Genomic DNA, 22705 nt, shown 5'->3' on the forward strand with positions numbered 1-22705 from the left:
TAGAAGAGAGAAGTTTCTGTCTGTCATCAGCCAGCGATGTTCAGTAAGGAGTCTCCAGTCAACTAGCCAGGCGAGGCAAGGTGCCCCCAGCCATGCAGCTCCTCCAGATGTACTGGGTCATAACTGTCTCCTGCTACTGCGTAATTGTGCCTCTGGGATAAAACGGGGCTGCATTGTCAGCTTGAGAGAACAATTTTCATGCTGCTCGTGCTTTAAACATTAGTGAACTTCCACTGTGAATTCTATCACAGGCAAAGGGCCGTTAAAAAGAAAGAATACCTTCCATTTAAGCCTGCTGTTCCCTTCCCAGCTGGCAATGCAAACGCGCTGTAACCAAGCAGCCGATCAATGTAAATGTTTGCCCCTGCGGTGAAACCACTGCAACCTTTGAGACGCCATTAATGGCGGTTCATGACTGTCTTTGCACCGTGCAACAAAGCAGAGCCCAAGCTGTTCTAGAGCAAGACTCCACATGACATATTGTATGCTCAAATGTCACCATAGGCAGCAAGGACAACATTCAGAGTAAATGTTAGGAAAGTGTAAGGAAAGAACAGCACATTGATGCAGGGCTTGAGGTTTGATTGTGCTGCTACGTTTGAACCTCTGCCATGAAGCCAATCACCCAGGAGGACTTGGGTCAACAACAAAAAAAGGGTGTGAAATGTGAACTACCTCAAGACATGGGGTACATGCAAACACTTGTTCTCTCCCTCTCCCTCTCTCTCTCTCTCTCTCTCTCTCTCTCTCTCTCTCTCTCTCTCTCTCTCTCTCTCTCCCTTTCACTCTCTCATGCTCTCTATCTCTCTCTCATGCTCTCTCTATCTCTCACTCTCTCTCTCGCTCTCTGTTTCTCTCACTCTCTCTCTCTTTCTCTCTGTTTCTCTCTTGCATGCTCTCTCTCTCTCTCTCGCATGCTCTCTCTCTCGCATGCTCTCTCTCTTTCTCTCATGCTCTCTCTCTCTCTCTCTCTCTCTCTCGCATGCTCTCTCTCATGCTCTCTTTATCTGTCTCCTACTCTCTCACATGCTCTCTCTTTATCTCTCTCTCACACACACTCTCTCTCTCCCTTTGCTCACTGTCTCTCTCTCTTTCTCCCGTAACCTTTCTTTGTCACAACCACACACTCTGTTTGGACCCCAGGAAGAGTTGCTGATGCCTTGGCAACAGCTTATGGGCATCTTAATAAAATACAAGAAAGAAAATACTAAATACCCACAGACACATATACAGTACCTTCACATAACCACTCACACATCTGGGTGGTGTTAACATGGTCTCAGAAAAATAAATTAGGACACGAAACGACTGCAAAAAAATTACAAACACTCAGTCTGGCAACCTGATAGGTGTTTGAAGGTCAAAGGTTTGTTCCAGTCCCAAGGTGCTGGCATATGCATATGGAGACGTGACCTGCTGTCTAGCAGCTTGAGTTTTGTCTTGTGGTTTAGGATTTCCACCTCTTGTGCCAAATCATCAACTACACCCCTGTTTCTGTGTTAGACATGAGTTACGCGGTAATCAACCTATTTGTTTGCCATGATTGGTTGATGTGATGAAAAGAAAAAGGGCATTCTAGCAGGCGTTACCGCCTCCTAAGACTGCTTGTTAATATCGACATCATGCTCTGGAGATTTACAGTGGGGCAAAAAAATATTTAGTCAGCCACCAATTGTGCAAGTTCTCCCACTTAAAAAGATGAGAGAGGCCTGTAATTTTCATCATAGGTACACTTCAACTATGACAGAAAAAATTAGAAAAGAAATCCAGAAAATCACATTGTAGGATTTTTTTATTAATTAATTTGCAAATGATGGTGGAAAATAAGTATTTGGTCAATAACAAAAGTTTATCTCAATACTTTGTTATACCCTTTGTTGGCAATGACAGAGGTCAAACGTTTTCTGTAATTCTTCACAAGGTTTTCACACACTGTTGCTGATATTTTGGCCCATTCCTCCATGCAGATCTCCTCTAGAGCAGTGATGTTTTGAGGCTGTTGCTGGGCAACACGGACTTACAACTCCAAAGATTTTCTATGGCATTGAGATCTGGAGAATGGCTAGGCCACTCCAGGACCTTGAAATGCTTCTTACGAAGCCACTCCTTCATTGCCCGGGCGGTGTGTTTGGGATCATTGTCATGCTGAAAGACCCAGCCACGTTTCATCTTCAATGCCCTTGCTGATGGAAGGAGGTTTTCACTCAAAATCTCACGATACATGGCCCCATTCATTCTTTCCTTTACACGGATCAGTCGTCCTGGTCCCTTTGCAGAAAAACAGCCCCAAAGCATGATGTTTCCACCCCCATGCTTCACAGTAGGTATGGTGTTCTTTGGATGCAACTCAGCATTCTTTGTCCTCCAAACACGACAAGTTGAGTTTTTACCAAAAAGTTATATTTTGGTTTCATCTGACCATATGACATTCTCCTAATCTTCTTCTGGATCATCCAAATGCTCTCTAGCACACTTCAGACGGGCCTGGACATGTACTGGCTTAAGCAGGGGGACACGTCTGGCACTGCAGGATTTGAGTCCCTGGCGGCGTAGTGTGTTACTGATGGTAGGCTTTGTTACTTTGGTCCCAGCTCTCTGCAGGTCATTCACTAGGTCCCTCCGTGTGGTTCTGGGATTTTTGCTCACCGTTCTTGTGATCATTTTGACCCCACAGGGTGAGATCTTGCGTGGAGCCCCAGATCGAGGGAGATTATCAGTGGTCTTGTATGTCTTCCATTTCCTAATAATTGCTCCCACAGTTGATTTCTTCAAACCAAGCTGCTTAGCTATTGCAGATTCAGTCTTCCCAGCCTGGTGCAGGTCTACAATTTTGTTTCTGGTGTCCTTTGACAGCTCTTTGGTCTTGGCCATAGTGAAGTTTGGAGTGTGACTGTTTAAGGTTGTGAACAGGTGTCTTTTATACTGATAACAAGTTCAAACAGGTGCCATTAATACAGGTAACGAGTGGAGGACAGAGTAGCCTCTTAAAGAAGAAGTTACAGGTCTGTGAGAGCCAGACATCTTGCTTGTTTGTAGGTGACCAAATACTTATTTTCCACCATCATTTGCAAATAAATTCATAACAAATCCTACAATGTGATTTTCTGGATTTTTTTCTCATTTTGTCTGTCATAGTTGAAGTGTACCTATGATGAAAATTACAGGCCTCTCATCTTTTTAAGTGGGAGAACTTGCACAATTGGTGGCTGACTAAATACTTTTTTGCCCCACTGTAGATGCTATCTGACATTGTGTCAGGGATCTTGGTCGGGTACATGAAAATATTTGTTCATGAGTCAGGAAATGTTTATGGATTACATGACGTGGGCAATATTTTTGAAAACCCCAACTGGATTGGATATTTGATTCAAGTTGGCTTAGTGTATTACTGTTTTGATTTAGACTGAGCCAAGCGTGAATTAAAGTTATTTAAAAAAAATAGCTTACCTCACCCCCGATATTCCAATTTCAGAATTATTCCAGCATTATCTCTAGATGTTATTCAATGTTTCATTGTCCATGTGTAAGGTCAATCAGTTGATTTTGAAGCAGTCTTAACTGAGTGTTTATGAAGCTTTCTTCTCTAATCTTTGAAAAGTATCCAATCCTCTCTGTGTGGGAGATTGAAGTATTTGATAACCCTGCACTTCTCTCTCGCTCTCCCTTTCCCAGGTGCCTCTCCATATCCTGGCTTACACATCGACGAGGAGTTCTGCTGCCGACTGAAGGAAGGGACCAGGATGAGAGCTCCGGAATACTCCTCCTCGGAGATGTAAGGATCAAGCAATCATTGCTTCCCCATCACTCACTTAACTTACAAACCCCATCTCATCATCTAACTCAGGCTTTAAAAAGTAATGCCCTTGCAGTTTGAAGAGTGGCCCATGTCAGAAAGTTCATCATAAATGCTATAGCTCTCTTACCTCTTGCCTGTGCATAATACACTGAGCTCCCTTGGCTCTTGAAACTTGTAAAGAGCCTGAACCATGCCTCTCGCCAAGTCTCCGTATCCCCCAAACTCTCCTGAAGGTAATTAGCTAACAGGAACTCTTGCTCAGAGCCACCCATTAAAGGGCACTCAATAAAAGCCTCCCATATTGATATAGTGAAAAAGGGACTTGTATCTGCTCTTTCATTCGTCTGAATGGGTGACAGGGCTTATAGGCATCATGGGTAATCCAGCTCTGAATGTGGAGGAGAGACGGGAGCTGCTGATTGGCAGTTAACTGAGGGGGCTGCGGGTGGCAAGGTGCGGATCCATTTTAAGACTGACATCGATGCGGCCGTAATTAATCCCAACACTAAAGGTTGGGGGAGCGTGAAGTGGCCAGGGGGGCAGCCAGACACAGGGCAATAAGAGCCAAAGGGCGGGACACTCCCTCCCTTGTCCACACAAGGGGGCTCTGAAGCAGGGCAGAGGTGGACGCTGCTGCTGAAACAGTATATCTTTGGGGGAGTCTAGTGGGGTTTCTCCTGGCCCTGTGGTATCAGTGCTGTTTGTCTAGCAGGGAGGTGGACTGGATAGGGAGAGCTAGGGTTGTTGTTGCCTTTAGGTGACTGGGTGGCTTCTCAGCAGGGAGCTCTGTCTGGGGCTCTCACTCACTGTCCCAGGCTGCGGCATATGTCTGAGTTTGCAATAAGGACCTCTTGCTCTCACTTCCTGAGCTCTGCTGTTAATCTATCTCCCATTCAGCTGTGTGTGTGTGTGTGTGTGTGTGTGTGTGTGTGTGTGTGTGTGTGTGTGTGTGTGTGTGTGTGTGTGTGTGCGTGCGTGCGTGCGTGCGTGCGTGCGTGCGTGCGTGCGTGCGTGCCTAGGGTTTGGTTTTCATTTGTGACAGAGCATGGTGGAGTCAAACTTCCTCAGTCTTATTCATTTGTAATTGATAAATGTTGTCCAGAATTGTTTTAAACATCTTGTGCCAACTGGAACCAAGCTAATGGATATATCACCAATACCTGGGAGATGGTGATTGGAGATGACCAGCAAAATATGAACCAGACTGGAGTCTTAAGCCGATGTCACACAAAGCAATCTGGAGGCAATTTATGTTGCTTGCAACAAAGCTGCATTTGGGTTGCTCTGTGTGTCACCCCCCCGAAATTGCCTGAAACTTAGTTGCATTGCATCGCAAGTGATGGAAATCAATTCTATTTCATGTAACTGACTGTATGCAATGTCTAATCAGTGTGCAGAAAAAGGTTTACGTCGACTCGTCATGTCGTTCCATCCAGTTGTCAGTGCCGCTAAAAATCACAACAAATGAGAAAGACATGGCAAATGGGAAATGTATAAACAATTCCAGACACCATGGCTAGTCATGGTTTTGTACATGGTCTGGCAGTCAATAAATCCCAGACCTTTCTTTGTCCAGTTTCAACTGAAATTGTCCAACATGAACTGGCCTAGCTAGCTAGCTTAGCTCATCACTAACTTGGTTAGCTTGCTAGCTATCTTGGTAAAGCATGATTGGCAAATAGGCAACATTTTGGCTAGCTAGCTAAATTGCACAGCCAGTATTTTGTCTATATATTGATGCTGTTAAAATTACCAAACGCTTGGATAAATAAATAATTTATGTAAACCATGATGTGACATTTGACAGGGTTAGAAGTTGAATGTAATTTCAATTGCATTTGAATTGATATGTGTATCAGCAAAGTTGCTTGAGATGATGTCACTTGCAACTTGTATCTGCAACAGAAATTGCATCCACATTGCTTCATGTGACACAGGCCTTAGAGAGTGGGGACGTGAACAGAAGCAAATGTCAGCTCGGTAGATCCAGAGTCAGACCCACTGGTGCCAAGTTCCTCTCTCTAAGATACTTTCCGTTCTGGTTCAAAGCAAAGCCTTCCATTGACAGAATGAAGATATAGAGAACACATGCTCATGCTAAGGAACCATGATGTAAAATCTGCCTCTTGTCTGAGATAAACACAAGACCCGCTGATATCACTTTAAATGGCAAGCAGAGGAGCGGTACATGCTAGTCTACAGGGGTAATACCCTGTCTCCAACACTTCTCCTCAGAGCCTCCCAGGTCTGACGTTGTTCAGGTGTGTGGGAGGCTGGGATCCAGAGGCTTTGACCCTGACCTTGATCCCATGGATAATGAAGGGGGCCAAGTGCCGGGCGATACAGGGCGGTATATCTACGCTGCTGCTGGTGCACCGGCTCACCAGGAATGTGACCATCGGCTTAAAAGATCGATAGATCCTCGATCAGTCCAACGGCGATCTGAGGCATCCTCAAGACGCGGGAATAGAGAAAAACGATGTCCACCTCCCAACATCCCACAGCTGTCCTGCCAGAAGAGAGTAGTGGACTAAGGAATTGCGACCACCACAATGGTCCCCCTCGACAAAGTATTCCTTGAAGAGGCAGTAGAGGGGGAACCAATTTATTCCCCTTACGCAGCAGAGAGGAAGCTGGGTTGAAATACATTGCTGTCTACATCTCCTCCTCTTGATGTGTGGCCCATGTGGGCCATGGTGGTCTGCTTTGGGCTTCCATCCTGTCACTTTGAGGATGTTAGGAGTCCCTCCACCTGGCCAAGGACACTCATTAACATGGGAATCACAGCCCAGCAACCGGGTCGTTTCTCCAGCCAATCTCCACTGCACCGAGAGGAGAGGAGGAGTCTTGTCAAGCCAAGGTCTAGGTTCCCTGAATGCAAACACAGATGGAGAGGGCAAAAGACGGAGGATGTAATGAACCATCTGCTTTTTACTGGAATTTTCTCCAAAATCCAAATGGACTCAATCTGGTGCCAATCAGAGGAACATAATGGAGCTAATGGGCACCTAGCTCTGTTTACGTAAGGGCCTCTGTTTGGAGGCTGCGCTCCATAGTAAGAAACAGGCTAGGGATCCATCATCACCCCTGACTGTAGGGTTTGATTTAAACAGCAGCCTGCACTCCATCTCTGAATTCCTACACGGCCGAGTCCGGCCATTATTACAGGCCACTTCTGCAGTGGAAACACAGCACATAACGGCCCTGAGTCTTCCCATATGGGCAGCGAGGCTGACAGCTCGTCAAAGACCAGAGGGGGTGCTCTGAGCATTCCTAATGTTCACACCAAGACCTAGAGGGAATGAGATACAGCCCCAGAGACCAGATTATCCTTGGAAAATGAAATATTGTATATACGAGTATTTTAGATGACAGTTGATTTGGGTGGAAGCCAGCTACAGGTCATCTCTGGTGTCAGTCAGCCTCCACACACACAGGGTCTCTCTGGTGGAGTGCAGGTTGTTGTTAAAGTCAAAGCACTCCCTTTGTAAAAGATTGAATGCTATTTGCCTTTTGGGTAAATGTCTGCTTCTCACCAAAGCACAGCGGAGTGAAACTTAGCAGTGCATGGCCATCTGCATTATGCCAAATTCATCACCATCAGGCAGGGGTCATTACCGACCCATATAGATTTCTACGATTACCATATTATTACCATCATTTATTTGTATATTGCTCAACATAGCTATACAGTGTGTCTGTGTTATCAGAATGTGAATATGAGCCAGAATAATGACATGATGTGTATTTCTCCTCAGATACCAGACCATGTTGGACTGCTGGCAGGGCGAGTCAGGAGACCGGCCAACCTTCACTGAGCTGGTGGAGAGACTAGGAGACCTGCTACAGGCCAGTGTACAGCAGGTAAGATCCACATGGCTTTGTTTTAATACTTTAATATCTATTCCTTCTGCCCGTGAGGTTATCAGTAGTCTGAAATGACTGAATAGGTGAAGGTGGTGGTGAAGACCAGGTTCAAGGTGATCTGGAAATCAGAGTTCAGCAGGGTTGTGGATAGGGCCTTGCCCAGGGGTGAAGGTAGATGTAATATCTGCCAGGTACAGGACCTCCAATGTGGGTGTGCACTAAACATTTTTAATGGGCCTAATAGTAAACGCATGTCATTTAGAGCTAGAATCCTTAGTTGCTACATCCATTTTTGGACGTAATGATATACAGCGCATTCGGAAAGTATTCAGACCCCTTGACTTTTTCCACATTTTGTTACGTTACAGCCTTATTCTAAAATGTATTCAATCGTTTTTTTCCCTCATGAAATCTATCATTTTTGCAATTTATACAAAAATACAAAACTGAAATATTACATTTACGTAAGTACTCAGACCCCTTAATCAGTACTTTGTTGAAGCACCTTTGGCAGCAATTACAGCCTCAAATCTTCTTGGGTATGACGCTACAAGCTTGGCACACTGGTATTTAGGTAGTGTGATAGAAAAAGTACATATTTACCTTTTTTTGTTTGATATTAGTAGTTAGCAATTAATACTTAACAAATAGGATGATATTTCTGTCCTGTTAGAATCTGTGTTTTATGATATCCACTCTAGTTCCCTGCAGCTAATCTGGGCGTGTGGTCACTGGAGGTGGCTTGAGCTGAAAAAATGATTTAAAGACTGCATTACGTAGACAAGAATGTGTTTTACTAGAGATAGCTTAGGAGTAGAACAATCCCTCATTGTCTCAAAATCATCCTTGCATCTGGGAAACTAAGCCAGGGTGGGGTTAAGACAACAACCCACGTGCAGATAACGACAGGATGAACCCAGAGTGGCTTATGATGCTCCTTGGTCTGCATGAGGGGGGTTGAACCAACTATGGCTGAGCATTATTAGTGTCAGCTATATAAAGTAGTTCTCACGTCACCCCGCTCCTCCGTTCTCTCCACTGGCTTCCAGTTGAAGCTCGCATCCGCTACAAGACCAGGGTGCTTGCCTACGGAGCTGTGAGGGGAACGGCACCTCAGTACCTCCAGGCTCTGATCAGGCCCTACACCCAAACAAGGGCACTGCGTTCATCCACCTCTGGCCTGCTCGCCTCCCTACCACTGAGGAAGTACAGCTCCCGCTCAGCCCAGTCAAAACTGTTCGCTGCCCTGGCCCCCCAATGGTGGAACAAACTCCCTCACGACGCCAGGACAGCGGAGTCAATCACCACCTTCCGGAGACACCTGAAACCCCACCTCTTTAAGGAATACCTAGGATAGGTTAAGTAATCCCTCTCACCCCACCCCCCCCCTAAGTTTTAGATGCACTATTGTTAAGTGACTGTCCCACTGGATGTCATAAGGTGAATGCACCAATTTGTAAGTCGCTCTGGATAAGAGCGTCTGCTAAATGACTTAAATGTAAATGTAAATGTACTCTGCATTTGTGTGAAGGTTAGATTACTCGGTCCTACACTCAAGGGTGGGAGGTCGACCAGCCTCATTATTGCAATAGTCAATATTAAATAAGATGATTGTTAGACGAAATGACCAAGTCTTTCTCAGGACTGAATTTCCAATTCAATGTCCAATTCTTCTCTGCAAATCCTCTCAAGCTCTGCCAGGTTGTATGGGGAGAGTCGCGGCGCAGCTATTTTCAGGTCTCTACAGAGATGTTAGATCGGGTTCAAGTCCGGGCTCTGACTGGGCCACTCAAAGACATTCAGAGACTGGTCCCGAACCCACTCCTGTGTTGTCTTGGCTGTGTGCTTAGGGTTGTTGTCCTGTTGGAAGGTGAACCTTCGCCCCAGTCTGAGATCCTGAGTGCTCTAGAGCAGGTTTTCATCAAGAATCTCTCTGTACTTTGCTCCGTTCATTTTTCCCTCAATCCTGCCAAGTCTCCTAGTCCCTGCCACTGAAAAACATCCTCACAGCATGATGCTGCCACCATTATGCTTCACCGAAGGGATGATACCAGGTTTCCTCCTGACGCTTGGCATTCAGGCCAAAAAGTTCAATATTGGTTTCATCAGACCAGAGAATCTTGTTTGTCATGGTCTGAGAGTCCTTTAGGTTCCTTTTGGCAAACTCCATGCGGGCTGTGATGTGCCTTTTACTGAGGAGTGGCTTCCGTCTGGCCACTTTGCCATAAAGGCCTGATTGGTGGGGTGCTGCAAAGATGTTTGTCTTTCTGGAAGGTTCTCCCATCTCCACAGAGGAACTCTTGAGATCTGTCAGAGTGACCATCGGGTTCTTGGTCACCTCCCCTGAACAAGGCCCTTCTCCCCCGATTGCTCAGTTTGGCCGGGAGGACAGCTCTAGGAATACTCTTGGTGGTTCCAAACTTCTTCCATTTAAGAATGGTGGAGGCCACTGTGTTCTTGGGGACCTTCAATGCTGCATCAATGTTTTGGTTCCCTTCCCCATATCTGTGGCTTGACACATTGCTGTCTCGGAGCTCTACTGACAATTCCTTCGACCTCATGGCTTTGTTTTTGCTCTGACATGCTTTGTCATCTGTAGGACCTGTCATGCTGGTGAAAGAGGACCCAAAAGCGACTTGGCGAAAACAGAGTCTTTAATCCAGTAAAGTAAATACAATCAAAAAACACAACTTTCACTCGAAATGACGAGGACAAACTGGAGACTCGATCTTGAACAGCAGGTGAACAGCAGGTTGCCTCGGGAAGGCACTTGAACCAGACAGACTCAGACACCTGCTCACCACGCAGCATCTAGGAAAACACGACACGACAGGGCGATACACAAACACAGCACGGTGAAATCTAGACAAGGAACCGACAGGGCAGAAACGAATAACAAGGAGAGAAATAGGGACTCTAATCAGGGAAAAGGATCGGGAACAGGTGTGGGAAGGCTAAATGATGATTAGGGAATAGGAACAGCTGGGAGCAGGAACGGAACGATAGAGAGAAGAGAGAGCGAGAGAGTGAGAGAGGGAGGGGAGAGAGAGGGATAGAAAGAGGGAAAGAACCTAATAAGACCAGCAGAGGGAAACGAATAGAATGGGGAGCACAGGGACAAGACATGATAATAAATGACAAAACATGATAGTACCCCCACTCACCGAGCGCCTCCTGGCGCACTCGAGAGGAATCTGGCGGCAACGGAGGAAATCATCAATGAGTGAACGGTCCAGCACGTCCCGAGACGGAACCCAACTCCTCTCCTCAGGACCGTAACCCTCCCAATCCACTAAGTATTGGTGACCCCGTCCCCGAGAACGCATGTCCATGATCTTATGTACCTTGTAAATAGGTGCGCTCTCGACAAGGACGGGAGGGGGAGGGAAGACGAACGGGGGTGCGAAGAAAGGGCTTGACACAGGAGACATGGAAGACAGGATGGACGCGACGAAGATGTCGCGGAAGAAGCAGTCGCACAGCGACAGGATTGACGACCTGGGAGACACGGAACGGACCAATGAACCGCGGAGTCAACTTACGAGAAGCTGTCGTAAGAGGAAGGTTGCGGTGGAAAGCCACACTCTCTGGCCGCAACAATACCTTGGACTCTTAATCCTGCGTTTATTGGCGGCTCTCACAGTCTGTGCCCTGTAACGGCAAAGTGCAGACCTCACCCTCCTCAGGTGCGCTCACAACGTTGGACAAACGCTTGAGCGGAGGGAACGCTGGACTCGGCAAGCTGGGATGAGAACAGAGGAGGCTGGTAACCCAGACTACTCTGAAACGGAGATAACCCGGTAGCAGACGAAGGAAGCGAATTGTGAGCGTATTCTGCCCAGGGGAGCTGTTCTGCCCAAGACGCAGGGTTTCTGAAAGAAAGGCTGCGTAGTATCGACCAATCGTCTGATTGGCCCTCTGCTTGACCGTTAGACTGGGGATGAAACCCGGAAGAGAGACTGACGGACGCACCAATCAAACGACAGAACTCCCTCCAAAACTGTGACGTGAATTGCGGGCCTCTGTCTGAAACGGCGTCTAACGGGAGGCCATGAATTCTGAATACATTCTCGATAATGATTTGTGCCGTCTCCTTAGCGGAAGGAAGTTTAGCGAGGGGAATGAAATGTGCCGCCTTAGAGAACCTATCGACAACCGTAAGAATCACAGTCTTCCCCGCAGACAAAGGCAGACCGGTAATGAAGTCTAGGGCGATGTGAGACCATGGTCGAGAAGGAATGGGAGCGGTCTGAGACGACCGGCAGGAGGAGAGTTACCCGACTTAGTCTGCGCGCAGTCCGAACAAGCAGCCACGAAACGGCGCGTGTCACGCTCCTGAGTCGGCCACCAAAAGCGCTGGCGAATAGACGCAAGAGTGCCTCGAACACCGGGATGACCAGCTAACTTGGCAGAGTGAGCCCACTGAAGAACAGCCAGACGAGTGGAAACAGGGACGAAAAGGAGGTTACTAGGACAAGCGCGCGGCGACGCAGTGTGCGTGAGTGCTTGCTTAACCTGTCTTTCAATTCCCCAGACTGTTAACCCGACAACACGCCCATAAGGAAGAATCCCCTCGGGATCAGTAGAAGCCACAGAAGAACTAAACAGACGGGATAAGGCATCAGGCTTGGTGTTCTTGCTACCCGGACGGTAAGAAATCACAAACTCGAAACGAGCGAAAAACAACGCCCAACGAGCTTGACGGGCATTAAGTCGTTTGGCAGAACGGATGTACTCAAGGTTCTTATGGTCTGTCCAAACGACAAAAGGAACGGTCGCCCCCTCCAACCACTGTCGCCATTCGCCTAGGGCTAAGCGGATGGCGAGCAGTTCACGGTTACCCACATCATAGTTGCGCTCAGATGGCGACAGGCGATGAGAAAAATAAGCGCAGGATGAACCTTATCGTCAGACTGGAAGCGCTGGGATAGAATGGCTCCCACGCCTACCTCTGAAGCGTCAACCTCGACAATGAATTGTCTAGTGACGTCAGGAGTAACGAGGATAGGAGCGGACGTAAACGTTCTTTTAGAAGATCAAAAGCTCCTGGGCGGAACCGGACCACTTAAAACACGTCTTGACAGAAGTAAGAGCTGTGAGAGGGCAGCAACTTGACCGAAATTACGAATGAAACGCCGATAGAAATTAGCGAAACCTAAAAAGCGCTGCAACTCGACACGTGACCTTGGAACGGGCCAATCACTGACAGCTTGGACCTTAGCGGAATCCATCTGAATGCCTTCAGCGGAAATAACGGAACCGAGAAAAGTAACGGAGGAGACATGAAAAGAGCACTTCTCAGCCTTTACGTAGAGACAATTCTCTAAAAGGCGCTGTAGAACACGTCGAACGTGCTGAACATGAATCTCGAGTGACGGAGAAAAAATCAGGATATCGTCAAGATAGACAAAACAAAGATGTTCAGCATGTCTCTCAGAACATCATTAACTAATGCCTGAAAAACAGCTGGCGCATTGGCGAGACCGAACGGCAGAACCCGGTACTCAAAATGCCCTAACGGAGTGTTAAACGCCGTTTTCCACTCGTCCCCCTCTCTGATGCGCACGAGATGGTAAGCGTTACGAAGGTCCAACTTAGTAAAGCACCTGGCTCCCTGCAGAATCTCGAAGGCTGATGACACAAGGGGAAGCGGATAACGATTCTTAACCGTTATGTCATTCAGCCCTCGATAATCACGCAGGGCGCAGAGTACCGTCCTTCTTCTTAACAAAAAGAACCCCGCCCCGGCCGGAGAGGAAGAAGGCACTATGGTACCGGCGTCAAGAGACACAGACAAATAATCCTCGAGAGCCTTACGTTCGGGAGCCGACAGAGAGTATAGTCTACCCCGAGGAGGAGTGGTCCCCGGAAGGAGATCAATACTACAATCATACGACCGGTGAGGAGGAAGGGAGTTGGCTCGGGACCGACTGAAGACCGTGCGCAGATCATGATATTCCTCCGGCACTCCTGTCAAATCGCCAGGTTCCTCCTGAGAAGTAGGGACAGAAGAAACGGGAGGGATGGCAGACATTAAACACTTCACATGACAAGAAACGTTCCAGGATAGGATAGAATTACTAGACCAATTAATAGAAGGATTATGACATACTAGCCAGGGATGACCCAAAACAACAGGTGTAAACGGTGAACAGAAAATCAAAAAAGAAATAGTCTCACTGTGGTTACCAGATACTGTGAGGGTTAAAGGTAGTGTCTCAAATCTGATACTGGGAAGATGACTACCATCTAAGGCGAACATGGGCGTAGGCTTCTCTAACTCTCTGAAAGGAATGTCATGTTTCCGAACCCATGCTTCGTCCATGAAACAACCCTCAGCCCCAGAGTCTATCAAGGCACTACATGTAGCACCCGAACCGGTCCAGCGTAGATGGACCGACAAAGTAGTACAGGATTTAGATGGAGAGACTTGAGTAGTTGCGCTCACCTGTAGCCCTCCGCTTACAGATGAGCTCTGGCTTTACTGGACATGAATTAACAAAATGTCCAGCAACTCCATAATAGAGGCACAGGCGGTTGGTGATCCTCCGTTCCCTCTCCTTAGTCGAGATGCGAATCCCTCCCAGCTGCATGGGCTCAGTCTCTGAGCCAGAGGAGGGAGATGGTTGCGATGCGGAGCAGGAAACACCGTTGATGCGAGCTCTCTTCCACGAGCCCGGTGACGAAGATCTACCCGTCGTTCTATGCGGATGGCGAGAGCAATCAAAGAGTCCACATCTGAAGGAACCTCCCGGGAGAGAATCTCATCCTTAACCACTGCGTGGAGTCCCTCCAGAAAACGAGCGAGCAGCGCCGGCTCGTTCCACTCACTAGAGGCAGCAAGAGTGCGAAACTCAATAGAATAATCCGTTATGGACCGTTCACCTTGGCATAAGGAAGCCAGGACCCTAGAAGCCTCCTACCAAAAACTGAACGGTCAAAAACCCGAATCATCTCCTCTTTAAAGTTCTGGAACTTGTTAGAGCAATCAGCCCTTGCCTCCCAGATAGCTGTGCCCCATTCTCGAGCCCGGCCAGTAAGGAGTGAAATGACGTAAGCAACCCGAGCTCTCTCACTAGAGTATGTGTTGGGTTGGAGAGAGAACACAATCTCACACTGCGTGAGAAAGGAGCGGCACTCAGTGGGCTGCCCGGAGTAGCAAGGTGGGTTATTAACCCTAGGTTCTGGAGGCTCGGCAGGCCAGGAAGTAACAGGTGGCACGAGACGTAGACTCTGGAACTGTCCAGAGAGGTCGGAAACCTGAGCGGCCAGGTTCTCCACGGCATGGCGAGCAGCAGACAATTCCTGCTCGTGTCTGCCGAGCATGGCTCCTTGGATCTCGACGGCAGTGTAACGAGCGTCTGAAGTCGCTGGGTCCATTCCTTGGTCGGTTCCTTCTGTCATGCTGGTGAAAGAGGACCCAAAAGCGACTTGGCGAAAACAGAGTCTTTAATCCAGTAAAGTAAATACAATCAAAAAACACAACTTTCACTCGAAATGACGAGGACAAACTGGAGACTCGATCTTGAACAGCAGGTGAACAGCAGGTTGCCTCGGGAAGGCACTTGAACCAGACAGACTCAGACACCTGCTCACCACGCAGCATCTGAGGAAAACACGACACGACAGGGCGATACACAAACACAGCACGGTGAAATCTAGACAAGGAACCGACAGGGCAGAAACGAATAACAAGGAGAGAAATAGGGAAACATGACAGGACCTTATATAGACAGATGTGTGCCTTTCCAAATCATGTCTAATCAATTGAATTTACCACAGGTGGACTACAATCAAATTTGAGAAACATCTCAATGATGATCAATGGAAACAGGGTGCACCTGAGCTCTATTTCGAGTCTCATAGTAAAGGGTCTGAATACTTATGTGTTTTCGCTTTGTCATTATGGGGTATTGTCTGTCGATTGTTGAGGATTTTAAAAATATATATACATTTTAGAATAAGGCTGTAACGTAACAAAATGTGGAAAAATTCAAGGGGTCTGAATACTTTTTGAATGCACTGTATACGTGTTGATTCTTGAAGAATATAACTTATAAATGCCTCATGAGCTTAGTTCAACTGTCGTACCCTATTAGAATCCAAAATATAACTTTATATGTTTGTAAACAATGCAAATGTAAGCAAACACTGTATAGCCTCAAAACATGGTTCAAACTTTGAGGTGGGTGAACCACTTTGTTATTGTTTCAATTTAGTATTCTAGCTTCAACTGTAAAAAGATATTACCTTTTAATGTGGCATGAACAAAACCAGGCATCATGTTTTTGTCTGATTGCCAAACAAATCATTAAAAAAGTATGCTACCTGTGTTCGTGTACTTTAAGAGAATTACAGAATCTTAAGCACTCTGGCCTTGTCTCATCTAAGTGCACTATGCTCTGGCCTTGCCTCATCTAAGTGCACTATGCTCTGGCCTTGCCTCATCTAAGTGCACTATGCTCTGGCCTTGCCTCATCTAAGTGCACTATGCTCTGGCCTTGCCTCATCTAAGGGCACTAGCCTTGCCTCATCTAAGGGCACTATGCTCTGGCCTTGCCTCATCTAAGTGCACTATGCTCTGGCCTTGCCTCATCTAAGTGCACTATGCTCTGGCCTTGCCTCATCTAAGGGCACTATACTCTGGTCTTGCCTCATCTAAGGGCACTAGCCTTGCCTCATCTAAGGGCACTAGCCTTGCCTCATCTAAGGGCACTATGCTCTGGCCTTGCCTCATCTAAGTGCACTATGCTCATAAGGCTTGTATGACTTACTGTGTTTTATATGCTTTGCTTCTGGCCAGTAAAACTGAGTGTGGTGGAGCACATTTGCGTATAACCTATGCTCCTCACGGAGTAAAAGGGTTTAGGTAAGTAAGTCAAGTTTAGGCAAAGTGCCAAAAACTACTTCCATGTGGGGGAAGCTACAACACAGATAAAGAGCCACTGAACACGCGGATTGGCACGTGTGTTTCTGTTGCTCATTAGAATTTTTTTATTTCCGTCTTGGAGGTGTGTTTCCTGACTGATTCCGCGTTTGGTTAATGATGTTTGTCCCCAATGAGACACTGTAGACGCAGAAGCCTATTTTATTGCCTCAAAATCTCCAGAATTAATCTAAGGTAACTGAAACAATCTGTAATTAATTTTGCCGTTTTGTCCGAGGATGTTTAAGTTGCACAATTTTACATCCAACGAAGGTATTTGGTGCAGTATTTCTCATGTAAATGTTTTTTTGTCTTATGTAAACAAAGTCGGGCTGCTGGGCAGGCCTGACTCACTGTCTATGCTATTGGATAGAGATAAATCACTGCAGCTGTTCACCCCATATTAGTGGGCAAGTGGACATCGGTCAAATCAAAACCCAACCTTCATTTCCCGGTGTGACGCACACATGTCAATTTTGACACTGGAATAAATATTTCTTACTCATATCGATACCACATAGGCCATTTTCAAAGGGATTTGTTGCTATTTAGAGGCAGACACTCTTTAAGGACTCCAGCCACATTGTCCTTAGGAAACTACTTAACAATTCAATTAGTCACTGGGGTCAGGCCCAGGGGTGTGGTCACAGTAACTGGGAGGGTAAGTCACACTCAACAATCTCCCCCCCCCTGCTTTTTGTGGTAGTGGAATGTCTCAGGACATCCAATTTCGAAGTCAATCTTGAACGACCTGGCTGCATTTTAGAACAGTGTTTTCCGCAAATTCCATTTTGGAACATTTGCGCGTAGGCCTACCACTGCGTGCACATTGTTGAGCTTTAAAATGAGTTTATCAATGTTTTAAGCTAAACATTCAGATCTGTTCTGTCAGCCTTATTAATTGATACGGCGTATACCTCCACTTCACTACTTTGATATGAATCGTGGGGATAAGAAGTGAGCCTAACACAATGCCCACAACAAAATTGGAGGTGCACGGCATATACCTCTGTATACCCTTCATTACACCACTGGAATCAAGACCGGGAGAAGGAAAGCAGTGACTGTGTCTGCTGATGGAAAATTGGCTGTTTCCCCTGCGAACACAAAACTATACGGTCCCATCAAGTCCTAATAATCCCAAGAACTCAGAGTTTAAAAGACAATCAAATAAACAGTCACAGAGAATGGGGATTGTAAAGAGATAAGAGATGATAGCAGACCAGACCTCACACGTCACATAAAACCGCAGTATAGAAATGCTTTATAACATAACAGATTGCTCTCGCTAAAAACCAACCGTGTGGGAACCCATCCTGCCTGGACAGAAAAGAGCCGCACAGTAAGGATTTCAACCCTTCCATTAAGATACAGTTGAAGTCAGAAGTTTACATAAACCTCGGTTGGAGTCCTTAAAACTCGCTTTTCAACCACTCCACACATTTCTTGTTAACAAACTATGTTTAGCAAGTCGGTTAGGACATCTACTTTGTGCATGACACAAGTCATTTTTCCAACAATTGTTTACAGACAGATTCTTTCACTCATAATTCACTGTATCAGAATTCCAGAGGGTCAGAAGTTTACATACACTAAGTTGACTGTGCCTTTAAACAGCTTGGAAAATTCCAGAAAATGATGTCATAGCTTTAGAAGCTTCTGATAGGCTAATTGACATAATTTGAGTCAATTGGAGGTGTACCTGTGGATGTGTTTCATGGCCTACCTTCAAGTGCCTCTTTGCTTGACATCATGGGAAAATCAAAATAAATCAGCCAAGACCTCAGAAACAATTGTAGACCTCCACACGTCTGGTTCATCCTTGGGAGCAATTTCCAAATGCCTGAAGGTACCACGTTTATCTGTACAAACAATAGTACGCAAGTATAAACACCATGGGACCACGCAGCCGTCATACCGCTCAGGAAGGAGACGCGTTCTGTCTCCTAGAGATGAATGAACTTTGGTGTTGAAAAGTGCAAATCAATCCCAGAACAACAGCAAAGGACCTTGTGAAGATGCTGGAGGAAACAGGTACAAAAGCATCTATATACACAGTAAAACGAGTCCTATATCGACATAACTTGAAAGGCCGCTCAGCAAGGAAGAAGCCACTGCTCCAAAACCACCATAACAAAAGCCAGACTACAGTTTGCAACTGCACATGGGGAGAAAGAAAGTACTTTTTGGAGAAATGTCCTCTGGTCTGATAAAACAAAAATAGAACTGTTTGGCCATAATGACCATCGTTATGTTTGGAGGAAAAAGGGGGAGGCTTGCAAGCCAAAGAACAACATCCCAACCATGAAGCACAGGGGTGGCAGCATCATGTTGTGGGGGTGCTTTGCTGCAGGAGGTGCTTTGCTGCAGGAGGGACTGGTGCACTTCATAAAATAGATTGCACCATGAGGGAGGAAAATTATGTGGATATATTGAAGCAACATCTCAAGACATCAGTCAGGAAGTTAAAGCTTGGTCGCAAATGGGTCTTTCAAATGGACAATGACCCTAAGCATACTTCCAAAGTTGTGGCAAAATGGCTTAAGGACAACAAAGTCAAGGTATTGGAGTGGCGATCACAAAGCCCTGACCTCAATCTCATAGAAAATTTGTGGGCAGAACTGAAAAAGTGTGTGCGAGCAAAGGAGGCCTAGAAACCTGACTCAGTTACATCAGCTCTTTCAGGAGGAATGGGCCAAAACTTATTGTGGGAAGCTTGTGGAAGGCTACCCAAAATGTTTGACCCAAGTTAAACAATTTAAAGGCAATGCTACCAAATACTAATTGAGTGTATGTAAACTTCTGACCCACTGGGGATGTGATGAAAGTGTGAATAACCCAATGGGAATAAATCGTTCTCTCTACTATTATTCTGACATTTCACATGCTTTAAATAAAGTGGTGATCCTAACTGACCTAATACAGGGAATGTTTTACCAGGATTAAATGTCAGGAATTGTGAAAAACTGATTTTAAATGTGTTTGGCTAAGGTGTATGTAAACTTCCGACTTCAACTGTAGGTCTGTTACTTACAGACAGACTCAGTCCTTCAATGGCCAGTCAGTGAGGTTGTCTCTACCAACATCCTCACACTGCTCCATCTGTGGCCCTCAGGCATTCCACATTTTATTTATTAGGTGTGACCTTTGGGTTCTTTGGCAACATTCCCTGCTCGTCTGCAGGGCCTGAATGGATGTTTGTGGAGCACACGGACAGTATTATGCTCAAATCTCAAAAGGCTTCACACACTTATCACATACATGTGTTTTCCGTCATGCTATGATAGTTGTTAGCTAGGCCTCTGGTCTGACATGTTGTGGTCTCTCCTCTTTCTTTCCGTTCAGGAGGGCAAGCATTACATCCCAATAGCAGCCCTGCTGTCCAAGGAGCGAGATCCCTCCAACACGGCCCGGTCAGAGGAGACCAACACCAGGCCGCTCTCTCACCGCGACTCAGGGAGCACCTGGTGAGAAACAGGAATCTGTCAACTGGCCAGTCACTACCCAGCTATATTACCCTCAACCTAACAGAGAGATATTACCCTGAACCTAACAGAGAGATATTACCCTGAACCTAACATGGAGATCACACAGACACCTGTGGCTCACAACATTATTGAATAAGCTCTCTCACATTTTATAGCATTGCAGTTTAGTTGAATATTTCTGCTATAAGTCTATGTACATTATATAACAGTTAATAGAGACACTTCAGCAGAAATGTAATGTCTTCTTGGGCATCTTGGCTTAACGGAACGTTTATCTCTCTTTAAATATGTGTTATCTTAAATGTACTGAATATTAAAGCTACAATATGTAAGTTTTGGGCAACCCTACCGAAGGTTGCCAGGTGCACAGTGTTTCCTCTGACACATTGGTGCGGCTGGCTTCCGGGTTAGATGCGCGCTGTGTTAAGAAGCAGTGCGGCTTGGTTGGGTTGTGTATCGGAGGACGCATGACTTTCAACCTTCGTCTCTCCCGAGCTCGTACGGGAGTTGTTGCGATGAGACAAGATAGTAGCTACTAACAATTGGATACCATGAAATTGGGGAGAAAAAGGGGGTAAAAAAGAAAAAGAAAAAAAAGAAATGTGCATTATAGATGTGTCATTCGCAGTTAAAGCACATCTAAGAAGCTGTGGATATGTTCTATGTGCGCTATTTCTATGCTTCCCGTTCTTAAGTTTAGTTTTTGCGTCTTTTACTTTCAGTTTTGTACACCAGCTTCAGACAGCTGAAAATACAATATTTTTAGTTATGGAAAATATATTTCACTGCGGTTTAGATGGTACAATGATTCTCTACACTGTACTTGCTTGTTTTGGCACATCAACTGATATTAGGCGAACTATTCGAATTTTAGCAACTAGGAAATGTCAGAGTGATTTCTGCATATTGTGCCTTTAAAATAACAACCAATCACTTGAGTACATTGTTCAAAGCACACACCATTTTCTTAACATATGCTTTGCTTGGCGGTTCGGCTACTTACTCTTAAAGAAGTTAATGTAGATCTAGTTGAGGACAGTGAAAGACCTGATTAAGGTTGAGATAAGAACTATATACATTGGCAGTGAGATGTTGAGAGAGCCCAAAGCATTGTGGCCCCTTCAAGGAATTTCCTCCCAAACCACAGACTCTCCTTTAGGGTTTAGGTCCACTTAAAATAATATTTGTCAAGCCCTCGTTTCACAGGTCCTACGAGTGTGTTTATTGAGAATGTGTTGAAATGCTCTAATAGCAGTTATCCCTTAAGCGGAATTAAGCAGCCATTTGATTCTCTGCGTCTGTTGAAAAGCAAAATAAATAGGTTCTTTTCAAAGACCAATCCCACTGACACTATGTAATTGTTCATTACCTTGATTATGTTCCCGCTTATTGTGTTTCTCAATGCCGCTTTTTGGCACATGTAATCTTGGAATTCCCTGATTGGGATCTGATTTTGGAAATCTTATCCCTTCAGGAACGTCCGGCCGGGAAGTGTGAAGACCTTTGACGAGGTTACCATGGAGAACAGCTCTAACGACAACCATGAGGTGAATTAACTCATCACCCCCCAACTTAACATGAGGGTGTCTCTTCACTACAGAGCTGCCTAATTAGTAGGGTGTAAAACTTTTTTTTTAAACATTTTTATTTCACCTTTATTTAACCAGGTAGGCTAGGGTGTAAAACATCTGGCTTGTAAGAATAGACATATGTGAGACCATGCTTTTGTTGGACTAGCTCTGACACTTTCTCTATCATTCTCTCATCTTCTTTCTCTCTCTCTTTCTCTATCTCTTTCACTCTCTTTGTTTCCTGATATTTCCCTCCCTCTCTGCACGTGCAGGGGGGACAGTCGGACAGTGGGATGGGCCTATCATCTGACGATGGGAACACGCTGAAGCGCCTGGAATCTTTTGCCTGACCTCCCTGCATCATGGCCCTGGCGTGAGTACACCTAATCCCCATCTTCCCTGTCACTGACATCATCTGGAGATGCAGAGAGGGGCGGATAGAACCATAGTGAGAGGCAGAAAGAGGCAGGGGAGCCACCGGAAGAGGCAGGGAGGGGTAGAGCGGCAGGGAGGGGTAGAGCGGCAGGGAGGGGTAGATGGGCTGGGAGGGGGTAGGGGGGTAGAGCGGCAGGGGGGGGTAGAGCGGCAGGGAGGGGTAGGGGGTAGATGGGCGGCAGGGGGTAGATGGGCTGGGAGGGGGGGGTAGAGCGGCAGGGCTGGGAGGGGGGTAGGGGGGTAGAGCGGCAGGGAGGGGTAGAGCGGCAGGGAGGGGTAGATGGGCTGGGAGGGGGGGGGTAGAGCGGCAGGGGGGTAGAGCGGCAGGGGGGGGGGTAGAGCGGCAGGGAGGGGGTAGAGCGGCAGGGGGGGTAGATGGGCTGGCAGGGGGGTAGATGGGCTGGGAGGGGGGCGGCAGGGGGTAGAGCGGCAGGGGGGGTAGAGCGGCAGGGAGGGGTAGATGCGGCAGGGAGGGGTAGATGGGCTGGGAGGGGGTGGGAGGGGGTAGAGCGGCAGGGGGTAGAGCGGCAGGGGGGTAGAGCGGCAGGGAGGGGTAGAGCGGCAGGGGGGTAGATGGGCTGGCAGGGGGTAGATGGGCTGGGAGGGGGGGTAGAGCGGCAGG

At 46.6% G+C, this 22705-nt stretch overlaps 1 protein-coding gene across 1 annotated transcript in view; it reads left to right on the plus strand.

Moving 5' to 3' along the window:
- Window positions 1-22705, plus strand: part of LOC123993360 (vascular endothelial growth factor receptor kdr-like) — an 80935-nt gene that overhangs the window by 52441 nt on the left and 5789 nt on the right. Inside the window, exons 25-29 of the mRNA XM_046295435.1 lie at window positions 3673-3772; window positions 7555-7660; window positions 19935-20056; window positions 21552-21624; window positions 21921-22021. Of these exons, the coding sequence (XP_046151391.1) occupies window positions 3673-3772; window positions 7555-7660; window positions 19935-20056; window positions 21552-21624; window positions 21921-21998 (479 nt within the window). The 3' untranslated portion in view covers window positions 21999-22021. The remainder of the gene's footprint in view (window positions 1-3672; window positions 3773-7554; window positions 7661-19934; window positions 20057-21551; window positions 21625-21920; window positions 22022-22705) is intronic.

Source organism: Oncorhynchus gorbuscha, linkage group LG13 (genome assembly GCF_021184085.1).
Source record: "Oncorhynchus gorbuscha isolate QuinsamMale2020 ecotype Even-year linkage group LG13, OgorEven_v1.0, whole genome shotgun sequence".
In the NCBI taxonomy this organism is placed as follows: domain Eukaryota; kingdom Metazoa; phylum Chordata; class Actinopteri; order Salmoniformes; family Salmonidae; genus Oncorhynchus; species Oncorhynchus gorbuscha.